Source organism: Terrapene carolina, unplaced genomic scaffold, assembly GCF_002925995.2.
Source record: "Terrapene carolina triunguis isolate 2854851 unplaced genomic scaffold, T_m_triunguis-2.0 Scaffold96, whole genome shotgun sequence".
Taxonomy (NCBI): Eukaryota; Metazoa; Chordata; order Testudines; family Emydidae; genus Terrapene; species Terrapene triunguis.
In genome coordinates, this window is record NW_020664447.1 from 78,908,086 (window position 1) to 78,932,997 (window position 24,912).

General features: G+C 38.8%; 1 protein-coding gene across 1 annotated transcript; it reads right to left on the reverse strand.

Moving 5' to 3' along the window:
- Window positions 1–24,091, reverse strand: WARS (tryptophanyl-tRNA synthetase). Its single transcript, XM_026651431.2, has 10 exons — window positions 23,884–24,091; window positions 22,543–22,753; window positions 17,276–17,384; window positions 15,620–15,739; window positions 14,850–15,032; window positions 11,292–11,392; window positions 9,871–9,983; window positions 6,444–6,617; window positions 3,096–3,236; window positions 1–1,768 (listed from the first exon to the last, which is right to left on the reverse strand). The coding sequence occupies exons 1-10, from the start codon at window positions 23,995–23,997 to the stop codon at window positions 1,610–1,612; spliced, it is 1,425 nt and encodes a 474-aa protein (XP_026507216.1). The 5' UTR covers window positions 23,998–24,091; the 3' UTR covers window positions 1–1,609.
- Window positions 24,092–24,912: the final 821 nt, after the last annotated feature.

Sequence of the window (24,912 nt, forward strand, 5' to 3'; positions counted from 1 at the left end):
GGAGAGCTAATATCTGGCTGATTCACCAATTTACAGCATGTTTTAGTGACAACCATACAACACAACTCTCATAACTTCACATGCATTCATGACAGAGAAATGACTTTCAGCAGATCATAACCTTTCCCCTGATACCTTACAAGGCATGCTTTATATGTAAATTATATACAGATGAGGAATATGGGGGGTTACAGGCTGCTCCCCCAAGGTACAGAATGTCACACCCTCTATCTAGTAAGGTATGAAAAAAGTTGGGAGCGTACCTTTACATAGGTAAAGGACTACTAGGGCACTGTTCATTGTACAAACACCACAGACTTTGGTATGCATGTGCCCAGGTTCTACAGTATGGAAGTCCTGACAAATTGCTTTTTCAGGGGGTTCAAACTGCCTATCACCTTTCATACCACATACATAGTTTACTGAATCAACCTCTAATGGATGGAATCTTACGAACAGTCCTAGCTACTTTCATTTCATTTTAAATGACCGTCAAATATAACAACATAACTCTGTTTTCAGTGCTCAACTGTATTTCCAATTCTATCATCCAGACAGGTATGAGTTATAAATACACATAAATTGTTATACTTTAGATCCAGTCTAACGAATAATGTTTTCAGCACTATCAAAAAATGTCAGTTGATTGTTTGTATTGCTATTGCATGTATTGCACTAAAGATTGCAAGGGTCTGTTGCTTAAAGAAATTGGACATGGAAATATTTTATGGGGTATTTCAAGGAAGTAGATTTTCTAACAAATGCACAACTTCAAAGGAATACCTCAGTCATAAGGGGTTTCTCAGCATAATCTGAGGCCTTTTAGATCCCGGTAATGAAAAAGTAATTTGCATTTCTAGAGTGTGTTCCATCTGAGGATAAAAACTTTACAAGCATTAGTGAACTTGGCCCAGTGTCTGGGGAGGGAAGTATTATCACTCCACTGTTACAGATGTAGAAATGAAGGGAGAGGAAGTTCTGTGACTTGCCAAAAGGCTGTGGCAGAGTCAGCGTGACTCCCAGTTCTCTGCTTTAGCAACAGAGATGTGTATACTCCATATCCATTTAACACTGGGAACATATTCCTGTACAATGTACCCTGAAAAACTCACCTACTGCGTATGTGCAATATGTCCCTGAGCAGCCACCATTATAACCCAGTCCATTAAGCTGAGAAACACAGGATAAAAAAAGTTGGATCTACTAAGAACTTCATTTCTTTTTGAGCTACGGACTCTTACTGGCATATCTAGAACAATTTACAAGTTAGAGTTTGGCATTACAATAGAAATTTTATTATTATATTTTAGTATTTTCAACTTAAGTACAGTAATAGGGTCCTCTGCTAATAACTAACATGGTTCGCCAAAGAATCTGGCAGCTGTCATTTGTGTTACCTCACCTAACAAGTTTTGGTTTTTTAAATACAAATATGAATAATGTCTTAACAATTCTTCCAAATAGTCACTGATCGTACACTGCAAATAACTTGTTAAGAGCAACATTTATAAAGCACTGATTGCAGCCTTTGCATAATTAAGGAGTGATGACACACAACAGAAAACAATTCAGTCTATTTCCTACCTATTGATAAATTACATCTACATCATTAAAAATTGAATGCCAGTTTCCGTGGAGTCATAAATTGTTTCACCATTTCATCTGTGATCTGTTTGCGTCTCTGTTGATGAGCTGCTACCAAGGGCTGTAGTGTTTCAATAAGCACCTTCTTTAGCTCTCCTGTGAGCAGTGCTCCGCTTGTGTAAGCCTGCCAAGAAAGTGTCAGTTGTTAAAAACTACTCCGGTAATATGGAAAAGAGCCTCAATGTTGAGCAGAATCTCTTTAAAAGCACAACTGGCAAATAAAGATTTGCATGTATATTAAAATTATGTACGTCAGAAGATCACCTGATATCACACTGGTAGTGTAATCTGCAACATCACTCACTGATTTTTAAAGGGTTTAGCAACACAGTACAGCAAGTTTTTTTATTTAACATGCTTCTGTGAGTAAACTAAGTGAGCAGAGTTTTAACTTGAAAATCCAGTTACAGTAAAAGCTGTTTTACCTTGCAACACCGGCTACAAAAGTGCCATGTGAACACCTGTTCTCACTTTCAGGTGACATTGTATATAAGAAGCAGGCAGCAGTATCTCCTGTAAACTTGTTTGTCTAGCGATTGGCTGAACAAGAAGTAGGACTGAGTGGATTTTGTAGGCTCTAAAGTTTTACATTGTTTTGTTTTTGTGTGCAGTTATGTAACAAAAAAATAAAAATCTACATTTGTAAGTTACACTTTCACGATAGAGATAGAGTACTTGTATGAGGTGAATTGAAAAATACAATTTCTTTTGTTTTTCATTTTTACAGTGCAAATATTTGTAATAAAAATAGTATAAAGTGAGCACTTTACACTTTGTATTATGTGTTGTAATAGAAATCAATATATTTGAAAATGTAGAAAAACATCCAAAAGTATTTAATACATTTCAATTGGTATTCTATTGTTTAACAGTGCAATTAATTTTTTAATCGCAGTTAATTTTTTTGAGTTAATCACGTGAGTTAACTGCGATTAATCGACAGCCCTAATATAAATATAAACATGTCAAAAGTTGTGTTTGTCCATAAGGACTATCAGCATCTGAAATAAACTTGTCACTAGCTTTAAAAGCTACAAAGGGTTTAGAGACATTGCACACTACGTAAGTAGGGTTAATATGCACAATATTCTTAAAACTTTATGAAAACATATAAAAAAAGCCAAACAAAGTAGCATCGTTTAAAAAGGGGTAGAGGGAGGGAAGAGATCCTCCTACACAAGACCCCATGAAAATATATGGGGTTTGTCGTTTCCCACTTTTTATAAAGAAAAAGAAAGTGATACATGTGAGGAGAGAATGCCACAACCATCACACACAAATCTTGATCATTTGCAGGGTTGAACTAGGATAGAGAAACCCATAAAAAGGGAGGATATAGCATTAAACCATGGATATCTTCCATGAGGAGGTTCAAATAGGAGGTTTTGATTGTAGCCGGGTCCCTCCTCATGAAAAGACGAATAGTAATGATCTTTAAGTTGGCTCCTTACCTGCTTCATTTTTTCAAGTTTGTCATCATCTTCAAGGAAGAAGGTGAGATACATGTAAGAGACATCAACCTCACAGTTACCCCCATACTTCCTGTGTTCTTCAATAGTATCTTTACCTCCAGAGAAGGCATGCTTGTTGATCTAGAACAACATAATTATTTGATGGTATAACTTCTGTCAAATGGGGATTACACTGTAAACAGTTGATATGGAAGGGCCATAAGCACTTTTATCAACATTACATACAAAAAAAAAAAATCTACCTTAAAGACTAGTTGAGGTGCAAGCAGGAGCAGATTTGTGCAGAGCCTTAAAGGCGAGGGAAGAAGCCTGATCCTGATGCAGAAGGTAATGGGAGGACATGACTAGGGGAGTGACAAGCTGTGAGCAGCAGGACAAGATGATGATACACACAATCAACCCATAAACTGCTCCCTTAGGTCTAATTAAGTCGCAGCAAGAATTTACCCAGATTTTCATGAAGAACACCTAGTCCTTTCTGCGGCAGTTGTCACCATTTGTAAGGAAGGCTATGTATTATTATTATTATTGCACAAAACTATCTTCATACAAACAAAAGCAACATTGTTAGGTATATCCTATATTCACCTCACTGAGAAATTAACTTTGAAGGAGAATGGAGTGGAGCGGACAGATTTTAGGGAGGTTAGAGAGAAAATAAAACTGGTAGGATTTAGCAACTATCAAGAGCGACAAGAGACGGAGAAGAGAGGAGCTGAAGATAACAATGGCCAAGGCTGGAAAGAGAGAGTGTCCAGCACCTTCATTTTTGCTATTTGCCCTTTTCCATTTTTTTCTGTTTACAGACAAAATCCTGTTTGGGATTTACTGTATTTGCTATAACTCGGAATTCTTAGTCATATTTGAATCTTGCTAAGAGCTGGATCTTAAATGATATCTTGGGGCAATGAGTTTCATGGGCTAATTATTCACTGTCTGAAAACGTAAACATTTTTTTAAATCAATTTTGAATTTGCCACCTTCCAATTTCATGGAATGTCCCCTTGTTCTTGTGTATGAGACAGGCTGAACAGCGGCTCACAATCTGCCTTTTCTAGAACACTCATTATTTTATATACTTTATCAAGACTCCACTCCTCTGCACCTCCACAGTAAGGCAAACAATTCCAGTCTTTTGACTCTTCAAATGAGAATTTTCTCATGCTCTGAATCGTTCATGTTTCCAATCTCTGAATCTCATCTAATTGTGCAATATACTTGCTGAGAAGGGATGACTAGTACTGAAAGCAGAATTCCAGCTGAGGGCATACCGTTGTTTCATATACTGATATAGTGTATATAATTCTTGCCCTCATTCCTTAAGCGTGCAAACATCGTTTGTTTTTTTGACTGCTTCTGCACATTGAGCATAGGGTTTCATTGAGCTGTCCACAATGATGGTCTTTTTCCTGAGCTGATGAAGTTAATTTCAAATCCAGTTAGAGGTACAAGTAGTTGAGATTATTATGCTTTATATGCATCAGCAATGAATTTCATGTACCATAGTGTTGCCCATTCACCTAGCTTGGTTAGATCCCTCTCAAGCTTCTCAGTCTTCCAGTCTTGACTAACCTAATTAGCTTGTTCCATCTGCAAGTTTTACCACCTCACTGCTAATACCCTTTTCCAGATCATTAATAAAGTTATTAAAAATCAGTTCTAGTACAGAATCTTGTGGCACTCTGCTGTTAATCTTTTGCCATGATGGAAATTTGCCATTTATTCCTACTCTGTTTTGTCTCTTAGCCAGTTTTTGATCAACAGACAGTACTTTGCCTTTCTCTCCATGACTTCTTAATTGCCTCTTGGAATGGACTTTTTCAAAGGCCTTTGAAAGTTTAAATGAATATTAATTAGTTTTCCTTTATACAAAATTTTACTGAGATGTTTAAAAAATTCTATTCTAAGCCATAATTTTCTTTTATAGAAGAAATGCCTATCATATTGTGATCTGGTGTTTATAATTCTACCTTTAATTATTGTTTCAACCAGTTTACTGGGTGCAGAAATAGGATTTATTGGCTTACAATATCTTGGATTGCCCCTAGAGTATATTTGATATCCTCCAAGAGACTGTAGGTAAACTACCAATATTGTATTTAAATGAATATCACTATTTTAAAGCCAGGGATTAGAGTTTTTTTCCTCCCCCAATAAAATAGAAGAGTTAATCTACCTACTTAAAACAAAACTCTGCATAATTGTGGAATTCTTCAAACACAAATGCAAGAGGACACAATGCTGAAGTCGTAATTATAATTCTTAAACAAATACTGCTTCCTCAAGACACACCTAGCAGTTCATATGCAGGACACTAATTGTTCACAGAAAAAAAACATGCCAAAGATCCTAGCTGCTACATTCTGTGACAGTTTGTCAAACATATTAGGAATGCTGCCTAACCAGCTAGAAGACACAACAAATCTTTCCCCTGCTTTGACCTACAGTGAGCCCCACCAATCAATACATGGGCTGAACACGCCTTTTCTGAACACTCAACTTTCTATGTACAAGGAGGTTTACCTACTTGTAGATACTCAACCCCTAAATCAAGGGTATCGTATGCCTAAAAGTCAGGGTTCCTCTTGTCTAACTTCATAACTTTTTCAGAATATTCTAAAGATGACTCATTCTTATTGCAAATTCCACAGTGCACCATGTCACATGCAACAAACCTAGTCTAATTTAGTCTAGTAATTATGAATGCCTGATTTTCTTTAGGATTAAGAGTAGTTATGGGGATGCACTGGAGAGGAGATAGATACTCTTTTTAAAACCAAAGAGAAGGTTAATGTAATATTTCTGTTCACAGACTAATTAGCTGGAGAAGTGCATGGTAGCAGCAGATCCACTGAGCCGCAGTGAAAGCTTGGCCTGCCTAGCAACTGTCACTGTGTAACACAGTGGTATTTGGTGCCATGGAGTAGTCAACAGGGAACAAGAGCTCTTCGTTTGATTTACATCACAGGTTGTCAGTCTTTAAAATTACAGAAACCTGCTGTGTATTTGTAGAGACAGGACATTGACAGACTTATTCTCATGGCAAAGCTCTGCAGACACCAGGTGAACAAACAGGATGTTTAGTACATTAAATATTATTCTGGTAGTATAGCTGACAGGGCAAAATATCAGACTAGGTTAGTTATGTTTGTCTCACTTGGTCGATCTCCGAAGGTACATTAGAATAAATTACAAAAGGAAAAAGGATGTGGATATGTTTAAAAAAATGGTCAACAAAACAAAAAAGGAGGGCTTATTGTAACACTCAAGCAAGTTACTCCATTGAATATAGTGCTGTATATATTTTCATATTGAGTAGGTTCTTACCTTTGTCTTGATCTGCTTGGGTGTGTCAGTGAGGAAGATGGAGGAGTTGGGGTCACTAGCACTCATTTTTGTCTGTGCTCCTTGCAGTGCTGGGAAGAAGATCGAATGCAATAAGGCTGGTTTAAGATATCCAATCCTCGGAGCTACATCCCTTGTCATTCTAAAATAAGGATCCTAGAACAACCACCAATAAAAGCCTTGAATAAAATTGAATATACATAGTTCAGAACTGTTTGATTACAACTCATCTGGTTCAGGTTCCAACCAGTGACAAAATGTCTCATAGCCCATTTCCAATCCCCTTTGAAAAATCCCTTCTGATATCTCCAGTTTCTTTTTAGAGCCCATCCTTTCATAACAAACCGTGCAGTTTATTTAAGAAGAAACTGTGTGAACTTGGCACTTATGAAAATGAAGTTTGACTGCCCAGGAGACAGAAGTCTGCCATTTATCAACAGGACACTTAAATTCTGGGCAAGAGCAGTGTAAGCTTCTTATCAAAAGGACCCTGGCAACATACACAGCTTGTAAATTAGAGAAACCTCCTCCAGGATGGAGTAGGTAGTGCTGCCTTCATGCCTGTTAGTTTCTTGATTTCTAACAAGACTTTCAACAAGGGAACCAATAGCAGTGGTTTTACAATGTGGATGTGTGACACAGGGCCAGAAAGGCTTGCACAACTAGCAGGCTAACTGACCCAGATTCAACCTTTAGAGACATATTAGTAAATAATGTTTGTGTTTTTTGTGTGTTTACATATATATTGTTAGAAGTTGACAATGTAACCAAATGGTTCCTGTCTTTCGCTGTATTCTGTTGATTTGGAGAGCAAAAGGAGATAAATAAGCTATGAATGTAGTAATATCATCGTCCTTATTTCTCTTTGAAGTTTGTAGTCAACTACCTGTAAATGGCTGAAGATGGGTAATTACCTTATATTAATCTATGTAGCTAATTACTGGTGGTGCTTAGGCAATAGGAGGTTACTTCAAAGACACCATTCTTCACCCAAGGAACACCTGCTGTCAAGGGATCTATAAAAACTCTTGGGCCCTGACCCTTTCATCTCAGATCTGCTTAAGCTTCATCAGGGGAAGTTTGAGTCACAAGACTGAGGTCTTCAGTTCCATTCTAGATCACCCTGATATTGGACATTGGAGTATAACCTGATGAACTGATTCTGGAAAGGACTCTTTGCAACTCTAAAGCTCACGATCTCCACTAGAAACTGACCTAAGAATTCATACCTGTATATATAATGCTCTTTTAACCAATACTCTCTCTTTTCTTTTTAAATAAATCTTAGTTTAGTTAATAAAATTGGCTGTAAGCGTGTATTTGGGTAAGATCTGAAATATTTATTAACCTGGTGGGTAATGTGTCTCATCCTTTGGATTAGTAAAACTTTTTATATGATGCCACAAGATTTTCAGTAATCCTCCTCATATTTGACTTGGCTGTCTAGGTGGGAGTTCCAGGCTGGGTTGCTTTACGGGAACTGTGTTTTTGTATTGTAGAAGCTGTTTTGTTGCTGGTTTGGTGAATCGAAGTATAGAATAACCACCAGTTTTGGGGACTGTCTGCCCCATACTTTGCAGTTTGCCCTAACTGAGCAATCACAGTGTGGCCCCCTGGGGCCCCGGTCACAGGATGTAAATGCAATAGCTTGGTGCATGTAATCATCTTCTAGCAGCTGTCTCCAATGACTATGGGCTTGTCTACATGGCACAGCCATGTGCACCAGAGGGGTGTATTTTCTGGAATGCATGAATGTGCTGTGCACTAACTGGACTGAGTTGACCCAGCGCACACAACACTATGTTTGTGCATGCAAGTAGGGTGAACACAGGCCAGTTCATGCTCAGCACATTAGTGCACTTTAGAAATCAGACCCTTCTAGTGCACATTGTCATGTCATGTAGACAAGCCCTACGAGAGCCTTATGGCTAAGTGGCTCAGGGAAGCCTATGCTTTTGGTGCTGAAGGCATGGGCAGAGACAACCTGTACATGCCTGTACATGTATATCACTCCTGGGGGAATTCTGCACCAAAAATTTTTAAATTCTGCACACAATATTTTAAAATTTTGCATATTTTATTTGTCAAAATAACACAATATAATCATGCCAATTATTTCAATTATTTTGGTAATTTATTTAAACTAAACTACAATGGATGGAGAATGGGGAGCGTTGGAGGATATCCCGAAACCTCTTTTGTCTAATGGTAATGTAGCTAGGTTTGACTCTTTATTTCTAGTTATTAGTCAACAAATATATGCGCTCAGTATTACATCATAGGCAACTGAAGAGCAAGTGAGTGCTGGGGTATCAAACTCACAATTTATATTGGCTACTAACCATCTCCAGAAAGGTCAGGAGTAAACAGTTCATAGAGCATATTTTGATTGGAACATTTTTCAGTCCAAAAATTTAGACCAGTTCTAAATTTAGACTATAAGCATTTATAAGGCCATACTGTCCTTTACCCCTCTGGCAATGTAAAGGAGCCTTAAAACTTTTACGCAGTCTGCTACATTCTGCTCTGCCTGAGGGGACTGAGCCTGTCCCATGCCTACCTCCTCAGAAACATCCCGAAGCCTTGCCACCCACGCCGGGCATGCTGTAATAGCAAGCAAGAGGGACAGAGCCTCTCTTGTTCGCCCGCATATACCCCCTCTCCCCCTCCCGGCGTGATTGACATCTCCCCATGCACGCATACCAGCCCAGCCCAAGGGGTGATTTACATCTCCGCTGGCTGCCCCGGGCACCCAAACTGACATGCCCATGCTACTGGGGCGGGGGAGTGGGGGAGGGGGGCATGATCATTCTTGTGGATTCCCTTTGCTTCCCCATCAGAAGACATTTTTCTGCAGGGAAGCAAAGAAATCTGCAGGGGGACATGAATTCTGCACATGCGCAGTGCTGTGGAATTCTCACCCATGAGTAATATATAGTGTGGTCTAGTGGAAAGACCACCAGACTACAACTCAGGAGACATGAGTTCTATTCCAGGCTCTGCCACTGACATGCTAGGTGATCTTGGGGAAGTCACTTCTCTTTCCTGTAGCTCAGTTTTCCCATCTGTAAAACAGGGATAATGATACTGACTTTGTAGTGCTTTGAGATCTGTAAGAGCCACATGTGGCCATTGTACATTCATGTACACTTGCACACTAGGGACTAGTCTGATATCATGACAGGTTCAAGACTTAATGGGAATCAGTATGAAATTAGTAAAGTGCCTACTGGGCTGATACAGCCTGTATTATTCCTATCAGGACACAGTATAAGACCTAACAATATCCTCAGGCTTCTGCCTGAGGAGATTGCCTGTGAGAAGGATGTTTTCTATTTTTTTAGTCACTTAACAAAAGTCTGATGGGTGCATTTTAAAAATCCCAAAATAAAATACAATAATTTCTAACCTGATCAATGGCACATGGAATAAGACACTGAATGTCTTTCTTGTCCTTGAAGATTTGTGGAAATGATGAGCTAAAGGATGGAGCAGCTTGGATAGCAGGAAAACTGATCTTTCCTAGAAAAGAACACATTTTAGAACATTTTTATTTACCCCTTTCCAGTTCAATTACATCCAACACACACATCTTTAACACTACAGTAAGATAATTAAGAACTGTATTATAGAGATGTATTTAGTCTATCACCACATAGAAAAGTGAATTATTCGGTTCAGCAAGATGAGAATAGCTGTCTTTCTAAAAGGTATGTTTTAATCCACCTTCTGTGAATAATTCTGCAGCCTGTGTGAGGGTGAGGCGTTAGGCTGGCCCCTTCTGGCTTTGAAATCTGTGAATCGCCCTATTCATTCCCTTCTTTCACAGGCCATGGGGAGAACAGAAAGCTCTGCACTGCCATCAATATGCTCATTCTACATTAAGACAGTAACTATCATCAAATCTCATGCTTCAGACTTTTCCAAAGATGCCTTTTGCCGTCTTCAGGAGAGGCACAGGAGATGAGGTGTATGACCTCCTTGCCCGTCCCCCATGACAAAGATTCATGGCCCAAATCAAAGAAGGGCAATGGTAGATTTCCCCAAACTGGAAAAGAGTGCTCAGTGTCCTCACAGAGCATAAATAACAGTGGCTGTTTATAACAAACATGTTTTTTTCTATCCAGATCCCAGCCAATATGTGGGAATCACATCCCAGAATGTAACAACATATTCTGAGAAGCTACAAGAGAGGCCTGACCTAGTAGTTCAAGAACAAGGCGGGAACCAGGAACTCCTGAGTTCCGATCTCATATTTGAGCCCCAAACCATTTGGAGCCTTATTGTGAGGGTTGTTAAGGACCTACAACCGTGTCAACAGAAGCTGCGGCTGCTCAGCACCTCTGAAAATAAGGTCTTTAGGACTTTATTTTCCCATCTGAAAAATATAGATCGTATACCTAGAATTTATCCTGAAAAAAAAAAAAAGAAGACAGACTTGGAAAATTCATTTAAGGTAGAAAGTGCAATAGAAGTGTTATTATTAAGTATTAGTTGTAGCAGTGAATTACACAAAGAATTACTCTCTGCACTGTGGACATTGCATGCACATCAACAACTCCTGTATTTCATACTTCATTGCCATCAAGGCCATAAACAGCAGCCCTTACACTGGGAAAACTTACAGTGGTAGCTAAAGGTGTTTTGCCTGAGTAAGGACTCCAGGACTACGTCCTACGTGAGCAGTTCAAAATATTAATATTTGTGCTTCTCCTGTCAGTTTTTCCAATAAGCAGCAGGTGCTAGTCTGTTTACACAATCAAGGTGCCTTTGGTATCACACACAGTGCAAACAGCAATCCTTTCCAGTAACTCATATTCATACTCTTACCAATGCAATCACTGTCTGTAAAGCCAAAGATTCCCTTCACTTGGTTAAATGTAACATGCTTCTGAACCTTTACAACGTTCTTGTAGAATCCTGAACTCATCCTGTAAAAAACGGGGGAGGGAGTCAAAGGGAGATAATTTTGTGTCAAAGAGGGTAGACTACATTTCTGTAATAACATCTATACAACATGGTTAGACTGTCAGACCACCTTAGAAGCACTGCTTCCTAGTATTTATTAATACATTTAGAACATAATTTAAAAAAAACCAAGATTAAATAATTTTGGAAGTTTATATTCTTTCTCCGCAAGCTTACATACAAGTGGTCAGTAGGGCTGGTCAAAAATGTTCAGCCAAAACTGGTTTTCAATGGAAAATTGGGTTTTTAACAAAATGAAGTGTTTGCTTTCTGTAGAAAATTTCAATTTTTTGTAAAAACAAAACAAAACAAAACAAACAAAAACAAAAACAAACAAACCCCAAATGCCTGAAAAATCAATATATTTTGATTTGGAAATACTAGTGAGGTGCCTCATGGGAATTGAGGTTCAGATGCATCCTGTCCTTGTTCTCCTCCATGGGCTGGGATTCCTGGCAGACTAAAGCTCCTATGATGCACCCTGGCCAGGGACTTCTATGATGCATCTCCTCCCTCTTCAAGAGAGAGACTGTGTTGTATCATGGGAGATCCCAAGTCAGGCTGGCCAATAGGGAAAAGGAGCTTGACGCACCTGAACTACAACTTCCATGAGACACTGTAGCAAGATACCCAGAGAAACCCTTCTTCACGAGAACAGGCTTGGAAGTTCTTTTTGCTACATGAAAAAAAAAAAGAAACAAACAAAAAAGAAACTCTTTTTCCTCCAGGGAAGCAGGAGGAGGTAAGGCTAGTGAAAACCTCCAACACAGTCCACCAAGTCACCAAGCCCTCCCTGAACTATCATAGTTTTTAAATGTCGGTCATCATCATGGTATCTGAACACCTAACTGACACTCCTTCCCTAAGCATACAAGAGTACATTCTTCTTCTCTTCTGGAAGATCTATATATCTTCTGAATAATTTTATATTAATTATATAAATTTTATATTACACCTTTACCCCGATATAACGCTGTCCTCGGGAGCCAAAAAAATCTTACCGCGTTATAGGTGAAACTGCGTTATATCGAACTTGCTTTGATCCGCTAGAGTGCGCAGCCCCGCCCCCCCGGAGCACTGCTTTACCGCGTTATATCCAAATTCGTGTTGTATCGGGTCGCGTCATATCGGGGTAGAGGTGTAATTATATTGAATAATCTGAATTAATTTTATTAAAAGTTGGCTTGATTTTCAGGTCTCATTAAGACATAAAACCTCAGGTTTCACTTGAAAATTGCACACTTTGTTGTGTATAAGTTTGTGTAAGAAATTCAAATTTGTGCTGTATTTATAAATAATTCTAAGAAGAGAGCCCATATTTTATATGCACAGGCACAAGGAGGCAGAGTTAGGCCATGACTACGCTAGTGAGCTCATAGCGGCACAGCTGTGCCAATGCAGCTGCACTGCTGTAAAATTACTTGTGTAGCCACTCTCCCGTCGACATAATAAATCCACCTCAACGAGCGGTGGTAGCTACGTTGGCGGGAGAAGTTCTCCTGCCGATATAGTGCTGTGCACAATACCACTTATGCTGGCAAAACTTATGTTGCTCGGGGTGTGGTTTTTTCACTTCCCTGAGCGGCATAACTTTTGCTGACGTAAGTGGTAGTATAGATATGGCCTTGATGTTAACTTTTCAACATTTACTCTAAATTTCTTGAGAGTGTATGATTTTTTTCCCCTTAAATGTACTAAGTATACAAGCTTACAAAATGCACTACAAGCAAAATATACCTGTTCTTTGATGATAAAGCTTTATGAATTTTTAATTCACTTTCCCTGGAAAGAAGATTAACGGACACTCAGCTATAACCTTACACCCTTGGGAACATTTCTCAATAGCTGCAGATGCATGAGAGTATATAGAAGTACTGCAGCCCCAGCAACTGCCACTCAGCAGACATTGCTGCTATTTCTGTTCAAGGCTAAAATAGGTCTCCAAATATACTCCAACATGTTTGTACAACAGGAGTGTGTCTGTACATATGGTATGGGTGGAATTTTCAGATGCAGTTTGTGTTGGTCTAACTCTGCTCCCATTGAAGTCAATGGGAGTACCATTAACACCAATAGGAGCAGAGCTAGGCCAAAGTTGAGTGCTTTGAAAATCCCTCCTTATACATTTTTTTGAAATTGGCAGGCAGGAGGAAATTAACTAATTTATTAGAGATATTTCAAAATCTTGTTAATTAATCTGAGATTGGAGAGTTTGGAACTTCTCAGCTGCTTTGTTCTTCCTCATAACTAGATGCCATTTCTACTGCCATTAAAATGTTCAATCAATATAAAATACCTGAGGTCTTATGACTTGGAGGCTCCCAAACTGGCCTGGATCTCTCAAAGCATTGATCCTATATATGTAGTTTTGTTCTTTTGTTTTATAAAAACAAGTTTTAAAATATAAATTAAAAAAAAAAAAAAAAAAAAAAAAAACACTGAAAAAAGATAAAAATGCTACATTATTACAATATATTCCTTTGCCCCTTGTTTCAAAACTTGTTTTATTTCCTGCAAACTCTACATAGAAAAAAAGTTTCGTAATAATACTCTTGTGAGTATTTTTATTCACATGGCTAGTCTCACTGAAGTCAATGGGACCATTTTCACATGGGTATGAGCTACTCAGGTAAGGAAGATTTGCAGGATGGGGCCCGTACGAGCAAATTATGCACAGTATTTCCCCCTCCTCTTTAATGAGGTGAGAGACAACACCATGGGGGAAAAAAGGGGAAGTGCTGGCTCTACAGCATACTCCCTTGTCCCGAGGTCTCCATGGAAGTTCCTTATTCTCATCAGTTTAAGTGAGAGGAGAATCAGGACCATGACTTCTAAAGTTTCAATCTCTTCTATGGGGGTTTCTTCCTTTTAAGCAGGCAACCATGATGGCTGCTTCTTTTTAAACGGCAAGAATCTTGTGGATTTGTATTAGCAGCACACCCTTACTGGACGTTAAAACGTGAACCATTTAAGTTCTATTACAGTCATAGATCAACATGAAAGTAACTTGTTTATCCCAAACAGAAAAAGAACACAGCCCAAAAAAGCTATGACATGAGACTATAAAGACATCTGAGGTTTTGATAGCATCCTAAACAAATGAAGCTTCAGTCTTGATGTTACCAGGCCTATGTACTCTCAGTTATTTTTATAATATTCTCTTTATTACATACTTATATTAAATATATAAAATATGATGTATATTTTATGTTGTTATAAATACACACACGTTCATACATTGCAAAGAATATATTATAAACATGGACAATAAGGTACTGTGTTAAGTAGTGCAAAAATTGCCTGGAAGGTTTCAGATCTAGATACATTAGTCAATGTGTTTATATTGCTGGCTGTTGCAAGATCACAGAGATTATCTGAAAACTTTTGATCATGAGGTTTTATGAATTCTTATAACCTTACCCCAAGTAGTCAAGATCAGAAAAGATAAAGGTTTTATTGATGTCAAAACCACAGGCTATGATGTCCTTTGCATTTTCTATAGCATATTCATAAGCTTTCTCAATTGTCAGATCTTTCCACAGGTATTTCTCATCATCAGTCAACTGTATAACCAAGGGAACATTAAATACTTCTTGCAGCCACCTAATAGAAATAAAAATATTTTATTTTGTAGAACAACTTAAAGCAAATGGGTTGCACAGCCAAAATATTTAAATGAATTCAGGCAGTAATAAAGTTAAGGGGCTTGATTCTCCACTGCTTTGTACATATGCTTATCTAAAATGGATGGAAAATTCTACCAAATCAGAGTTCTCCAGTCACTCGCCTCAGGACTAGTGTTTTACATGCATGTGCCACAGATGTAAATGGTTACCCAGAGGAGTGGAGAATCAGACTCAAGGTTTCTGATGCTATGTTAGTGACCATACTGTACTTTTTGCCTCTTTGATACCTATTTAACAAGAAAAAGAAGAATGGAGAAGAATGCGTATGTGACATGTGGGAGAGGTAACAGTGGTGAAGGGACAGCAATAGACTTGCTTTAACCAGGCCACTGTAAGAGTTTCATGAACAAGATTTTTGCATTTAATTTTATATGCAGCTGAAGTAACATAGATAGTGGGTATGATGTACAGTTTTTATAGCTCTAAATACTGTTCAATATGTCCGATGAGAACCAAATATTTGTTTAATAACAAACTAGCAACTTAGAGGTAGAAGCTACTTACTTTGTGAAAATAAATGGGATAAGATGACCAACATGCATTGCCTCTGAGGAGGGGCCTCTACCTGTATAAAGGTAAAAGGGCTTCTTATTTTCATATGCATCAAGAATTTGGTTCATATCTCTAGAAAATAAAACAGAGGAAACATGGTGTGACGTATAGAATTTAACCAAAGAAGACCAATGTAGGTAAATAAATTAGCTCTACAAGGAACAGCTGGCAAGCTACAGTAAAAATTTTGAATAGGAAAGTGAAAACTTTTGAATGCAAAATGTATTCACAAACCAAATATAGTAACTTAAAAAAGTCTTCATATATAGTACACTTCATAAAAGTTATTTTAAAAAGAGAAGGTATTGGTTGAGCACATTTAAAAGATTCAGTTTAAAAAAAAGCAAAACAGAATTATTTAATAGAAAAATGTAGGCCCTGTATATGCACTGTATGATAACAAATTAAGGCCCCAAATGTCTATTGGGATCAAATGATGTGGACCCATGTGTCCGTGTTGAGTCTCATTGAAGTCAACAGGGACTCTGCATGAGCATGGAGGTCTATGCCAACAGATCCCAATACAGAATTGGGGCCTAAGCATATGGCCATGTTTGGAAATTATACTGTATTCAACACTTGAAAATGTTCACTCTTGGAATGATAACTCTTTTCCCCTACCAACAAACAAAACAAAACACAGCACAACAAAAACCCAACTCCTTCCCCGCCCCTCTCATTTCCTACAACCATACAAAACATTCTTTCAAAGTTATGCTGGAGCCCAAGCAGATTTATTTCTCCAGATAGTTTATAATACTCCTCCTGAACCCAGTTCTGTTGTTGCTACATATGTGGAACTCTCACTGAAGTCAAAGAGAAGCCAGTGCATGGGGAACCGCTGAATCAGACACTTTGATACTGGCAGCTTTCGAACCAAAACCTGCACACCCCCCTGATTACTTAACATGGTCTAATTTAAAAAAAAATGCACATTTTTGACCTCGCTCACATTTTCCTTAATGACTAAAATGGATGCAAACAGTTTTTGCATAGGTAAGATCATTTAAAAATCAACTCCTATCATGGCCATGAATCATGCTAAAATAAAAATGCAATTTACTTTTTAGAAAGCTTTTAACTTTTTAGTACCTAACTTCAAGAGGACCTATGACACTTCAGAACTTCTAGGATTTCTCCCTAGACTTCACATTTCAAAAGAAACTGTTCTTTGTTAAATCAGTGAGATGAAAGAGTACTCATACTCTTAACAACTGTATTTCCACTTGATATCTTCCATGTTATTCATTTATTCAATCACGAGTCCTTACACAGAAAGTGCCCTCTCTCATTATACAAGGCTGAATGAGTAAGAGGATGAAACAGCAAGGGTTCCCCATGCATTTTTCCCCCAAACTTCCCCTACTTTTTGGGAGCCAGGTTTTGCTTCCCAGTGATGAAATTGTAAACCAGGAATAACTTCATTAATTTCAAGCACTTTATTCTGGGTTTTTGATTTGGTGTAAATGAGAGTAGAATATGGCTCTCTGTTGGACACAGGATGCTCCCGCCGAGATTAATGGAAATTGCATGTATCCTGATCCATACATTTTTGTGTTTACTTGTCTCTGGGTATTACCAGAGGATCAAAAAGAAAACCTCACCCACCTATGAGAAAAAAAGATGCCTCTGCGCAGAAAGTGGTGAGGTGTTTTTCCAGTAACTCTCTCTATTCGATTGATTAGCTCTTTATCAATTTTACTGCTTCCAAATCGAACTGAAAGAACAAATGCACAACAAATTATATACACTGCTAGCTAAAACCCACTCATGGATTTAAACAGAACATATTGCTTAGGCACAATGGCAAAGAAATATAAAATCAGAAGCATCGATCAAAAAGAATCTGGGTAGTGGTTAACTAATGTGCTTGTAAAGCATACAAACATCTGCTTGTTCTTGTCACTGTTAGCAGGCAAATGCACCTCTCACCTCTCCTGGTCACATCAAGTGCACCCTCTCCTAGGTCTCAGACCTCTAGCCACCACGTGGAGTTGTGTGATTCTCCTACTTTAAGACTAGGTCCTGGGTTGCAATCCTTGGTACTAACCATGATTATCTCAGCAGGCCTGACTTATCCTCAGTGCCCACAGTTCTGTTCCCTCTGGAAGCAATGATAATGATTAATACAGTGACCAAGAAGCCTCCTTTAAGCCAAGTATTTATTTAGAACAAAAGTGTTTCAAAGAAAACAGATCTTAAAAACAGTCAGATAAGACTGTAAACATATTAGTTGTTCCCTAAAGTTTACCATTCCCTGGATCTAGAAAGGCCCAACTTTTTCTGACTCCCTCTGCAGTCTCTCTCTGTGCCAACCTGTCTCCCTAGACAGCTTCTGATAACTGACTGCCCCTTCGCTCCCTGAGAAGGGCTTTTAGCTGTTTATCGTTCTTTTGATTTCCAGGCACCTCGTTTTTGCCAAAACAATTTACTGGGGACACTATACAGGTTCCTTGAAGCTAACAGCGTGCCCCATTTTCTTGCGAGTCTGTGCTTGAGGCTGTTTATCAAGATCTAGTGTGCGGCTTTCCTGTCTCTTCCCACAGTGCTCTTATTAAGTTAGATCAATGCATTCATAAAGGAAATTCTAATAACCCGCCGTGTTTATACAGTAACTTTACCTCACTGACCAGATTACTTACAGCATTCATGACATTATTACATATCAGTATTCATAGATTAATATATAGCACCTTCTCATCCATCACAGTTCTCCTCTCCTTAAACTACAAATCCTACAGAAGCTTTCCTGCAAGGTGCTTCCGTGAAGAAAATCTTCATTCCTTCCTAGTAAGTGCCCTTGAAACCTGCATGTAGTTTCTACAGTTTGGGTATGCAGGTCTGTGCATGTTCAAGACAACTATGTGAGAAAAAGGATATTCCACTGAATTATACCTTATTTCTTGGCACTTTGGTTTCTTCTGTCTAAAGTAAACATGAGTATTATGTCCAGTTTTGGGTGCCACAATTTACCAAGCATGTGGATAAACTGGAGAGAGTCCAGAGGAGAGCAACAAAAATGATCAAAGACATAGAAAACCTGACAAATGAGGAAAGATTAAAAAAAACAGAATATATTTACTCCTGAGAAAAGACAACTAAGGGGGGACCTGATAAAAATCTTCACATATATTAAGGGCTATTATAAAGAGGACAGAGCCCAATTGTTCTCCACACTTGACTTTATCTGCAGCAATGAAGATTTAGGTTAACTATCAACAAGAATTTCTAAATCTTAAGGATAGTTAAGCCCTGGAATAGGCTTCCAAGGAAAGAAGTTGTGGAATCCCTGTCAGTGGAGGTTTTTAAGAACATGTTGGACAAACATCTGTCAGGGATGGTCACTCTAAAGTTTACTTGGTGCTGCTTCAGAGTGCAGGGGAAGGACAAGGTTACCACTCCAGGTCCCTTGCAGCCCTACCTTTCTATGATGGGACTGGTGGCTATCTCCAATAGTGCTGGGGGGGAGGGATAGCTCAGTGGTTTGAGCATTGGCCTGCTAAACCCAGGGTTGTGAGCTCAATCATTGAAGGGGCCACTTAGGGATCTGGGGCAAAATCAGTACTTGGTCCTGCTAGTGAAGGCAGGGGGCTGGACTCAATGACCTTTTGGGGTCCCTTCCAGTTCTAGGAGATAGGATATCTCCATATATATAATTATTATTATATAGATGTGACATTATGCCCCTATATTCTTCATAGAAATATTGTTATGATATGAATATGGCATAACTAAGATATGTTTCATGCAAGATGGGTCATGTGAGGTATCATTGAAAAGGTTATAATTTACTGAATGTAATTATCCAATTTGTATGCATGTATCATTTCTGTACCTGACTATGTAACAATTACAACTGTGTGTGTACTTGGGGAACGCTCACCAGACAGTATGCAATCAACCTGAATGGGCCATTAGGAAAGACAATAGGTCTTTGAAGATGCTGATCTCCCATCTTCCTGGAGTTCCTTCCTGTGGATGTTACAAATAAACCTTGTCTCATGGTTGCTTTAACACTGCAAGGTCATGTGATGATGTCACCTGGTACGAAATACCACCTTGGACACTACTGGTACTTTTCCACTGAAGAAGGGGGATGGGGATCAAACAGGGAAACAAAAGATTCTATTTAAGGCTGGAGAGTGAGTTAATCAAGGTCACTGGTTCTTCACTGAATCCCCACCCAGGAAAACTGCTGTAAACACCCAAGACTGATCTGGGGAGAAAGGACTGGGACCAGGCTGAGACAGGGGTCTAGCCTGTGAAGAGAAATACCTGGAACTCTAAGTGGTAGAAACTCCGCAACCTGCCTAAAACAATATTTAGGGTGAGAAATTACTATTTGTAACCAGTTTCTTTAGTGAATTAAGCTTAGGTTGCATGTTTGTTTATTTTGCTCAGTAGTCTGCTTTGTTCTGTTTGCTATCCCTTATAATCACTTAAAATTCATCCTTTGTAGTTAATAAACTTGTTTTGTTTTCTAAAACCCAGTTTGTGCAATTCATAACTGAGGGGGCAGGGCAAAAAGCAGTGCATATCTTCCTCCACATTGAGGGAGGGGGCGATTTTCATGAGCTTAAAACAATATAATTTTGGGTTTACACTCCAGAGGGTATGGGCACAGGAGTGCTGGGCAATCCCCTAGTTGAGTCCTCCCACAGAGAGCTGATCGCAGACTGTGTGATTCTACAGCTGGGCGTGTTCCTACCTGTGTGTGTACTGGAAGGAGGCTTGAAAGCCTGACACAGCAGCACAGAGGGGGGGGGACCCAGGCTGGTGGGCCAGGTGGGCTCAGTGGGACCCTAGCACATCAGGTGGCACCCCGGAAGGGGGGGGTCCAACCAGTCACAGTAGACTTTTGAAATAGCACCAGAAATTCACTCTGCCCTAAAGAGGGAAACTGCTTGTTATTAGAATCTTGGACATTAAGATTTGTATAGAAAGGAGTAGCAGGAAGTTAATATGTACTGCTGACAAACTACCTTCTTTTCATGGAGCGCTCAGTATTCTCATGAAGAAAAGCCCACACCATTTCCAAGAAACTTAAAGGAAACCACTCCCTCCCAATCTACAATTACAGTACGACAGGCCAAAAATTAATGAGTGTGTAGGTATACAATAAGCAGCCCAAGCAACGCAAGCTAACTACATTGTTCTAATACTAAGCCCCACTGTTCTTTAATATCACTCATTTACAATATATTCAATGCCACTCATTGTTATTTCAGTTAACTGATACCCATAAATCATCAAGGGATTATGACAGTAGAGATCTCTTACCCTCCCCACTTCTCTGTTTCCTCTCCTTGACCAGGCAAAGTGCTAAATAATATAAAACCACCACCTAGAGACAGACCAGATGACATAAAAGGTCTTTCAATCTCTAGACTCTATGATTCCTTTCCTTTTTCTCTTTTCCATCTCACATATCTGTCTTTATACCTCTCCCCTCCCAATTTAGAAATATATTCTCTTTCCTCTGCATCTTCCTTAGAGTTTATTTCCTCTGTAGGCTGCAGCCAGTAAAACTCAGTACATAGGAGGATGGACAGACTTCTAAAGCAACACACAAATGCTGGGTTAATGCAATGTTAAGGTTGCACAGTTAAAAAAGTAAGGAGATGCAAAATGTTAAATGGACACCATCAACATCAGTTTCAAAAAGCAAGTTAAAAGCCTTTTCAGGTATTGCATGTACCCTTGGGTGCCCCCAGATGACGTTGTTTTTCCACAACCCCATTTTCCTATTTAAAATGTTTTTCTCTCTCATGTTGCTATGTGACAGACCCACACAAACAGGGAAACTAACTTGACTACACACAAAGTAAAGAAATATTTTTTCTCTAGCCTCTTTTAATTATTCTTATCTTACAAATTGTAACAATAAAAAGTAAAATGCTTTCAATCAGATGCACATTCTTTACATGGGCTGCATTCCTTCAATTCCAACAGTACTTAACCTGGCCGTAGCTCATGTACTCTCTGAGGCCTGGTCTACACTGGGGATGGGGCGGGGGTAAATAACGTAGCTGAAGTTGACGTACTTAGATCGACTTACCATGGTGTCTTCACCGCGGTGAGTCGACAGCTGCTACTCCCCTGTCGACTCCGCCTGCGCCTCTCGTGGCAGTGGAGTACAGGAGTTGACGGGAGAGCGCTCGGGGATCGATTTATTGCGTCTAGACTAGACGCGATAAATTGACCCCCGCTGGATCGATCGCTGCCTGCCGATCTGGCAGGTAGCGTAGACATACCCAGACAATGCAACAGCATGATGACCTCGTTTCAGAGCCACAGTAACAATTCTACATGGGCCCCTCTCTGTCCAAGTCCCAGGAATCAAGTTGGGGGTCAACTGAGGGCAGGTAAGACACTCAGGCATGGCCACAGCACATTCCACGTGTTCTGAAAGCTATTACAAAACAGGGCAACCTCTTCAAAACACTTTCTAATTACATTGTTCTAATAGGAAAATAACACGTACCACAGCACTTGTGTTAAAGAAATTAAATATATGAATGGGAAAGATTTTGCTCAAATTTTAAAAACAGAAATTGACAAAGTGGAGACCAACCCCTGGATGTTTTCAGTCCAAAAGACGAATGCTTCAGAAAGACACTAGCATGAAAAAACATAGTATAATGGAAACTGGTCCCTACCACTTCTCCCTATTATATTCTACATTAATAGGTTCTTGTAAGTGACATTAATATCAAAGTGACACAAGTGAAACATCCTGGCAACATAGGCTCTATTTCAAAATGAGAAAATATAGTAAAACATTTGCTATATTTACAGTCATTAAAGTAATCAGACTCATCTTACAGATGTTACATTTTGCTAACGGTGCTTTTTAAAATGAGAGAGTAGAATACCTATAAGTTTGTCGTAGTCTACGCCTTTCGCATTGGATGTCTGCACTGTCCAAGGATCTACAAAATCCTCATCCTGTGTAGTAGTTGGACCATTATTGCTTACTGGTGAGAAATCAACTGGAGGAGAACCAGCTTTGTAATCTTGTCCTGTTGCTGTTTTATAAGTCACTTTTAATGACAATAACAGCTTCACTGCTGCATCAATTTCATCCTGAGCAAAGGAAAAACAATTTTAAGATGGAATGTGCTTCAGACAAAGTGTGTTAGTACAGCCTTCCTTCTCCAAACACTAACACACATGCATTGACTTCAATGGGGCTACTCATGTGCTTCAAGTTAAGCAGGATCAATGTCCACGATAAAAGAAAAGGAAGTGACAGGTGGGACAGTTTCTTAACACTCCCTGCACACAAATCGTAAGAATTTACTGTGTAAACTTGGGCAAGTCACTCAAGGCACTCTCTGTGCCTCACTTTTCCATTTGTAAAACAGGGACAAAGATATTTACCTGCCTCACAGGGAAGTGGTGAGGTTTAATTCATTTAAGTATAAAGTTTGTAGATATGCTTAGATAGAAGGTGCTATAAAATTATTAGTTACTCTAGAAATACTCCTGTAGTAGTTATATTTAACATTTTTTAGTTCTTTACACCTCACATAGTTATTTTATGTTCTATATAATTTAATGTTATTGTAACAGCTCATGCATGCACAAACTCCCATTGCTAAGATTTCTTATCCAAGTTTCACTTGAAAAACAAATCTTAAGAGCCCAAAGTAGATCACCTACTGAAATTAATTCTATTTGCACACAGACTGATGACAGGATCAGGTATTTAGAGCCAAATGCTGATCCCACTTAAGTTAACAGAAAATTGCCAAATGACTTCCACAAGACTAGGAGTTGGCCCTCAGTGCACATACACTGAAAACCACATTTCCTAATAGGTATGGTAATACTTTTATACAGTGCTTTGCATCCAAAGATCTCAAAATAGTTTAGAAAGGTCAGTATTACTATCTACATTTTAAAGGTAAGAAAACTGAAATGCAACAAGACTAATTGATTTAAGAAAGGCAACGTAGCAAGTCAGTGGCAGAATTAGACCCTAAGCCTAGTGACTCCCAGTTCCTGCACCAGGAAAACAACTTTGGTCATTTTGAATGAGGTAATATTAATAATTCCGAAGTTTGTATTATGGACAACAAAACATTTTTAAAAGAAAATATTATTTTATTACTGGAATATAAAATAGCATCTCAAGCCACAAAACTGTTCAATGTGTTAAGAGAGAACTAAGCTGCAAAATGGAAAGAGTTCAACAAATGAAATAAAATTACCGTTGATGCTTTCCCTGCTTTCAGTGATCTGACTTTTTCTCCTTGTGCAGTCACTCTTTCAAACAGCTCAAGTGGACTTGAAGAGCAAGAGTCACAGTTCTGAACATCTGCCATTTTTTCTGGAGTGTAAATTATCCCTTTTATTCACAATATAAAGTATTTTATCCAGCAGATTCAAAATAGCTGCAGCAACAGACTGGAGAAGGAGAACTGTAAAGAGATAACCAGGTCATATGTTTTATTTTATTGTAATTTTAAAGACTTCTGTTCAAACCCATCTGAAATAATACTATTTAATTTCACCCATAGTAAGCAATATGTTTGGAGAGTCCATTTTTTCAGCACTGTTCTTCAGAAACCAAAGACACATAGCACAATGAAATCATTTCATAGCAGGAGTTTAGACGTTTGAACTAGAAGATGGGCACTGCTCTGGAGGAAATAAAAATCACAGGTTGATTCATAATACTGTTCCTCTAAATCTATGTATGTGCACTAACTAAACTATGCTGGCTCATTTTATGTTTCAATGTACGTTATAATTCTCCCATCAACACACACAATCTTAAAAACAAACAAACAAACAAACAAAAAACAATGAAACACATCTTGATCAGTGGTTTGAGCATTGGCCTACTAAACCCAGGGTTGTGAGTTCAATCCTTGAGGGGGCCACTTAGGGATCTGGGGAAAAATCAGTACTTGGTCCTGCTAGTGAAGGCAGGGGGCTGGACTCGATGACCTTTCAAGGTCCCTTCCAGTTCTAGGAGATAGGTATATCTCCATTTATATATCAGGTAAGGTTTTAGTTTTCTTTTTCTTCTAAATCTGTTCTTTGTCCCTTTTAATATTTATTTCCCCCCTTATTTAGCGGTAGTCCACAAAAGTACAATGAAGGTGCTTTAACAATTTGCAAAAACAGAAGTTCACATTGTACTGGTTATGCATTAAATTCTTAACTCCCACTTGGTTTTATATGTTCTCTGTCTAAAGGACCACCTGTAAGCGACTGGGCCGTAGGTGGTCTGG

What these genes read in the sequence shown, in the direction of transcription:
- WARS (XM_026651431.2), bottom strand. Translation starts at nt 23,997, where the DNA reads ATGGCAGATGTTCAGAACTGTGACTCTTGCTCTTCAAGTCCACTTGAG. An exon ending in ATCCCATTTATTTTCACAAA is followed by an intron (nt 15,033 to 15,619) that starts GTAAGTAGCTTC and finishes TATTTCTATTAG; the next exon opens with GTGGCTGCAAGAAGTATTTA. An exon ending in TTCCATGTGCCATTGATCAG is followed by an intron (nt 6,618 to 9,870) that starts GTTAGAAATTAT and finishes TGGTTGTTCTAG; the next exon opens with GATCCTTATTTTAGAATGAC.